The sequence below is a fragment of the Pygoscelis adeliae genome, unplaced genomic scaffold (genome assembly GCF_000699105.1).
Source record: "Pygoscelis adeliae isolate BGI_AS28 unplaced genomic scaffold, ASM69910v1 Scaffold121, whole genome shotgun sequence".
In the NCBI taxonomy this organism is placed as follows: domain Eukaryota; kingdom Metazoa; phylum Chordata; class Aves; order Sphenisciformes; family Spheniscidae; genus Pygoscelis; species Pygoscelis adeliae.
In genome coordinates, this window is record NW_008824359.1 from 6,910,239 (window position 1) to 6,916,575 (window position 6,337).

Here is a 6,337-nt window from a genome sequence, read left to right on the forward strand (position 1 = left end):
CGCTTGCTCGGGCTCCTACCTCCTCGTCCTGCGCTCCTCTCTGGGCTGCAACTCCTCGTCCTCCTCCTTCTCGGTCTCCGAGTCGTCCTCCGCCTGCTTTCTGCGTTTCTTCTCCTTCTCCAGCACCTGTGTGGCAAAGACAGCACGGACTCAGGCCTTTTCCACTCAAGCTGCTTTTCAGAGACCACCCCTAAGGGACCCAAGATCCCACCGCTGCCCCATCCCCACACCGTCACCAGGAAAGGACCCCAAAACCAAAACCCACCCCTTTCAATGACAATTTTAGGACCTCCCGAGCACTGAGGGACACCTTCCCCCCACCTTTTTGAAGTAGGCGAACTGCACCAGCTCCAAAGCCGCCTCGGCATCCTGCAGGTCAACTGTCTTGTTCATCCTGGCCTTGGCGTGGGCCGTGGAGAGGCGGATCAGGGTCTCCAGCGTGCGGGCTGTGACTGGGGAGGTCTGGTGGGAAAGAGAGAGAGGTGTCTCTGCGAGGCTGACCCCCGCCGCAGGATCCCACCAAGGGTGGAAAACACCCGTAAGGGGAGAGGGGAGCCTGTGCCTCAGTTTCCCTCCTCCTGGCCCGAGAGGGAGCTGCTCCCAGGGCTCACCCTGGCGATGTCCGAGTTCATCTGGCTCTGGCTGCGCAGGCGGGAGTACTCCTCTGCTATGTAGCTTGCCGACTCCTGGGTCAAGACGGGCTTAATCATCTTTGCTACGTGGATGTACTTTCTCATGAACTCCATGCTGACGATCTTCTCCCTGCGGGGGATGCGTGCGCAACCGTGTCCTCCAAGGTGGGGACGGGCAAAGGGTGTTTGCAGAAGTGGGCTTCCCATTTTTTACCCTTCACGGGTGTCCAGGCATGTGGGGAATTCAGCTCCAGGAGATGTTCCCCACCTGCCTGACATGACACCTGCCCAGAGCAGGGCTCCCCTGGCATCCTGCCCACGTGCCTCCCCATGGACCACCTGGAGCATCGCTGGCACCAGCAATCAGCCACTGCCTGGATACTCAAGCCAAACCCATCACCTCACAGTGCTGGAAACCCCCAGAGAGCTCCAGGGGACGTGGGACTCACTTGCGGCGGTTGGGCCCATGCAGGAGGTCATCGTGTTTCTCATACACTTGGAGGTCCTGTTCCTCCTCCTGCATGAAGTCAGGGTCCTCCGTAGCCAGGATCTCCACAGCACTGCCCAGGGGCATGGCTGGAGAGGGGAGGGTCACAGAGAACAGGCTTTTAGCCTCTTGCAGCATTGCTGGAGCGACTTCCAAAAGCCACCAAAAGCAGCTCTCAACAAAGCCGGGGATGCTGAACCCAATGAGCTGTCACCAAGACGTGACAACCCACCAAGGAAGGACAGGACCGAGCAACAAGGCAGCTGCACAATTACAAGCAACTCACCGTCCCCGTCCTGCTCGTTGGGGTTGCGGTAGCGATGCATCCGCAGAACGTGGTCCGAGATCTCCCTGTCCTGCTCAGGGTCCATCTGGTCCAGCACGATGAAGAGCAGGTCGAAGCGGGAGAGCAAGGAGTCCTGCAGGCCAATGTTCTCCATGGGCGTCTTGTACTGGTCGTACTGCAAGAAGACGAGATAAGGGGTTACAGAAGACCCTCACGGGCCAGTCTTGCCTGCCAGGGAGGCTGGGAGGACCTCCTCAGGCCAGGCCTTAGAAGATGGATGCCCAGGCAGCTGGACACCACACCAAACCCAGCCTGCTGCAGCAGTAAGGCCTCTTTTCCCCGTCCTGGAAGGTGGGCGTAGCTCTCATTTACAAGGAAAACATTTTTTGTGATCCCAGATCAGACACCAAGACTGAGGCTCATCACCAGGATGAGGTCCACTGGCCAGCCCCAAGCTGTCTGGCGGAAAAGGACCTGGGGGTGTTGGTCGACAGCCGGCTGAACATGAGCCGGCAGTGTGCCCAGGCGGCCAAGAAGGCCAATGGCATCCTGGCCTGTATCAGAAATAGTGTGGCCAGCAGGAGTAGGGAAGTGATCGTGCCCCTGTACTCCCAGCTACCTCTTCCACCAAGACAGCCCCCAGCATCCCTCCCTACGGAGGGGACCGGCAAGCGTCAGCACTCACCCGGCCATAGACAGGGTTGGCCGCCGCCAGGACGCTGCACCGGGAGTTGAGGCGGGCATGGATGCCAGCCTTGGCGATGGTGACACGGCCTTGCTCCATCACCTCGTGGATGGCCGTGCGGTCAATATCAGACATCTTGTCGAACTCGTCGATGCACACCACCCCCCGGTCGGCCAACACCATGGCCCCTGCTTCCAGGCGCCGTTCGCCTGGGATGGGGTGGGAGAAAAAGAGGGTCAACCACCATTCAGCAGCCCCGTGCGTCTCCCTCCCCGCCGTCCTCCTCCACTGCAGCACCACCCCTGCGACTAAGCTAAGCCTGAAAGAGCAGCAGCAACCTTCAGGGCTGCCCATCCCCTACCCAACTTGACAGCAGAAGGAGGACACTTAGGATGAAGAGTAAGCCCATGAGGAAGACAGATCCAGGCTGCTGCTAGCCCTCACATGGGGTGCGCCAAATAGAGGAGGGGTAGAGAAGACCACCACCTAACAGGTGGAGAAAATACCCCTAAACACAACTATCGTTGCCATAAAGCTTCTGGATGGAGCGAGTCCTGCAAGCGTCACTGCAGAACGAACAGCAGCCCTGGGTCTTGTAGGGTCCCTTCCAGGTGTTAACAAGCACCCCTCTACCAGCTCCCACCGGGAACCAGCCCGCTCCTCACCGGTTTCTTGGTCTGTGGTGACGGCGGCAGTCAGGCCAACACCGGAGGAGCCTCTACCGGTGGTGGGGATGGCACGGGGCGCGGTGCTGAGCACGTACCGCAGCAGCTGAGACTTGGCGACGGAAGGGTCTCCTGAAATGGAGAAGGCTGCATTTAGTAATCACTCATCACCTGGATAACGTGTCCAGTTTGGAGCTCCTCGGTGGGGAAAAAAAGAAGGGGACAGGGAAGTGGGTTCGTTCAGCCTTCAGAAAGGAAGGTGATCAGATGGTCTCCTTGCCTTCCTCAATGACCCAATGGGAAGAAATAGAGAAGATAGAGTCAGAGTTTTGAGAGGTGGATAGCGACAGGACCAGAGGCAACGGGGACAACTTGGAACACAGGAGATCCCAACTGGATGGTAGAAGAAAAAGAAACCTCCTTGAGGGTGGTCAAACACTGGGACAGTGGCCCACAGAGGTTGTGGGATCCCATCCCTGGAGATGTTCAAAACCAACTGGACGAGTCCAGCAACCTGATCTACCAGTGACACTGGCTCTGCCCTGCGCACACGCTTGGGCCAGAGGCCTCCAGAGGTCCCGTCTAACCTCAGTTACTCTATGAAACGAAGTCCAGGAAAATGCTCCTTCATCTCACCCCCCCGACAACACCAACTGAGGGTGCCTCTGCCCAGCCTTTCCAGACCTATCAGCAAGATGTTGATGTCTCCTCGGATGCGGCTCCCGTTCTCCAGGACCTTCTCCACCCCTCCGAGCAGCATGCAGAGAAGAGCCTTCTTGATGTACTCATGCCCATGGATGCTGGGGGCCAGGGATCTCGCCAGCTGGTCAAAGATATCCTAAGCAGAAGAGGCAAAGCATGGCCCGTCAGATGGACTGCAGCAAGAAGCAATACTCCACAAGTCCACTTCAGCCTGCCTTCCAGATGTAAGACTTAAAATACCTTGGAGCGACTCTTGCTGAACCTCTTGATCTTGGCCACATCAGCAGCAGAGTAGAGAGGCCGGATGTCTTTGCTCATCTGCTTCACATGGCAGGCAATGAGGATAGTCCTGGAGAAGGGACACAGCCACGATCAGGTCTGCAAACCCCACAGAGCCTACGGGTCACAGCAACACCAGAGCAGAAACTTCCACAGGGTCATCATTTGCTCTAGGAAGTCCTGGAGGGGGCTGGAAAGCTTCAAGAGCTGTAGCCCCCTCTATCTGACTGCACTGGGCCATCAGTGGAGGATCTTTAAGAGCATCCAACCCGCTCTGTGCACAGCTGGAGCTCACAGCTACACACTGATGCTAAGGAGCAAGGTGCAAACCACTTCCAAGTGATTTAAGCCAATGTTTGACGCAGCTCTGTGACGGCCACCTGCCTGCCCTAGATCTCATCTTCCAGAGATATGACCCGACTAAAAAGGGTGGGAGGGCTGAGGTCAAGACAAAAGAAGGCTCACCTGAAAGTCCCTGAAGTGTAACCCCCTTTCTTTCCTGGCAGGCAGCGGTATGTCCCCACCACCTGGATGCGGTCCCCAGGCTTCACCTTGTCCACCAGGTCATCATCCAGAATGACATCCACGGAACGTGGCAGCTGCCCTGCCGGTGCCTTCTCAGGCATCTCCTGGATGGTGATGGTCTGATGGTCCTTGTAGACAGAGAGGCCAAACTCTGTCTCCAGGGGGTTATTCTCTTCATCCTGGAGGAAGAACCCAAATAAAAAGACTAGCACCATTTTTCAGGAGCAGAGGGAGAAGAGGTGGGTCAGCTGAGCACTGGGAAGACCTCTACCAAAGGCTGCTAGAAAGGGTTGCTTTATCAAGACTGCCAGAGGCTGGGGTTCACCAGCTCCACAGCCCCCCCCAGTCTAAAGCTGCCAACACCCATCACTGCTGGTACATTAGGTCTCTCCAAGCCCTGTCCCTACTGCAGGCAGTGGTGACGCAACACCCACACAGCAGGCTGCGTGCACAATGGGGACAAAGCTCAGGTCAACCTTCCCGCATTCCCAAACACGGGGCAAACCCTCTGCCCAAGTGTGCACACACCCTCCAGGACAGCACAGGCATGCCCACGCTGACCTGGGTCCCAGGAGCAGCAAGACTGGCTGACAACCCCCCAAGAGACCACGCTCCAGCAGAACCAAGATCATAACTAACATCTGAACTAGTGGGTCTGGTGACCTTGTGTCCAACAGAGACTTTCTTCACACGTTCCCAGTAGCTCTCCGGGACTGTCACACGTGTGACATGTCCTCTCTCTACTCCATGGGCTATGTTGGCAGAGGGAGAAGGGGTGCACAGGGATTTGAGACCCTGGGCTCAAAGCTGGCACATTCTCCCCAGAGGAACCTGCTGATGCTTCCCACAAGGCTGCTTCACCTCACCTTCGTAGGGTAGACAGAGCTGGATGGGAAAGCATCCAGGGAGGTCATGTCCGTGTATCGGCGCTCGATAGTCTTCTTGGTAGCTGGGCAATAATGGACGCTCCGGACGATCTTTGGACGAACCAGAGAGCCTGGGGTTGGAAGAAACAGGAGTTAAGGGCAGGGATGTCCCACCCATCTGTCAGGAGACAGCTCCCAACAAGGTCTCCACCACTAAACTGCACTTGAAACACAACCCGCTGTCAACCACGGCCAGGATGTGCTGAGCTCAAAGACCATCCCAACACTCAAGACCTTCTGCCAAGACCCCTGTTCCCTTCGCCCGGTTGCCAGGACGTACCATGGCTCCTGGTGGACTCCAGCCCCTCCGCAGCAAACACCTGGACCCACCACCCCCGAAGCCCCTGGGTCTTCCCCCAGTCTCACATTTTGTCACGATGCCCTCCACACAGACAATGCAGCTGAGGAAACAGGCCGTCAGCGTCCGCGGCGACACGTGCTTGGAGCCGAAGCTGCCCTCCAGCCCGATGTAGAAGTCCTCGTACTGCTTGGCGTAGGTGGCATCGACGGAGGCGACAAAATCCTTCAGGGCGCGCTGGAAGGCGATCAGCTCCTCAAAGGCGTTGCTCAAGAGCCTGCAACAGAGGGAGGTGACGATGCGGACCGATCAGCAGCCCCTTCTGCCGTCCTCCTCAACGCCTGCCCGTGCCTCCATGTCCTCTGCGAGTTTACTAGGAGCAAGAGGCGAAAAAAACCCCCAAAGCCCATCTGGGTCAGGTCCACTGCCACCAACAGCCAGGAGCTGAACAAACCCAACCACATCTGAAAAAACCTCACATGTCCCTGAGCGGATCGGCAAGCCCGGTCCAAAACAGAAGATGACGTATATCGTGCAATTAACCCCAGCTTGCTGCAAAAGGTTTTTGCCGAATCAAGGGCCTGCAAGCTTGGAAGGGATGGGCGTCATGGTAGGAGAGAGCGGGTCCACCTTTTACACTGGGGACAAGGTTTGGCCCTTCCTTGCCACAAAGGACCGACAAAACCAGGGCTGGACCTCTGAAATCCCGCCCAGGGCGCGGTGCCACAGGCCAGCCCCGCCGCCCCGCACCCACCGGTTGGCCCTCTTCTCGTTCTTCCGCCGCAGGTCGTTGATGCTGACGAGGAGGCGGTACTGGTTGTCGCTGATCATGTCCCGGACTTTGCTGTGGTA

At 57.6% G+C, this 6,337-nt stretch overlaps 1 protein-coding gene across 1 annotated transcript in view; it reads right to left on the reverse strand.

The window, feature by feature from the left end:
* Positions 1–6,331, reverse strand: part of MCM3 (minichromosome maintenance complex component 3) — a gene marked incomplete at its 5' end in the record, with an annotated part of 8,576 nt that extends 2,245 nt beyond the window's left edge. Inside the window, 13 exons of the mRNA XM_009319696.1 lie at positions 20–126; positions 322–462; positions 612–762; positions 1,082–1,208; positions 1,406–1,580; positions 2,091–2,299; positions 2,756–2,887; positions 3,440–3,593; positions 3,698–3,806; positions 4,202–4,440; positions 5,128–5,258; positions 5,554–5,762; positions 6,240–6,331. Coding sequence (XP_009317971.1) covers positions 20–126; positions 322–462; positions 612–762; positions 1,082–1,208; positions 1,406–1,580; positions 2,091–2,299; positions 2,756–2,887; positions 3,440–3,593; positions 3,698–3,806; positions 4,202–4,440; positions 5,128–5,258; positions 5,554–5,762; positions 6,240–6,331 — 1,976 coding nt within the window. The remainder of the gene's footprint in view (positions 1–19; positions 127–321; positions 463–611; positions 763–1,081; positions 1,209–1,405; positions 1,581–2,090; positions 2,300–2,755; positions 2,888–3,439; positions 3,594–3,697; positions 3,807–4,201; positions 4,441–5,127; positions 5,259–5,553; positions 5,763–6,239) is intronic.
* Between the last annotated feature and the right edge of the window lie 6 nt (positions 6,332–6,337).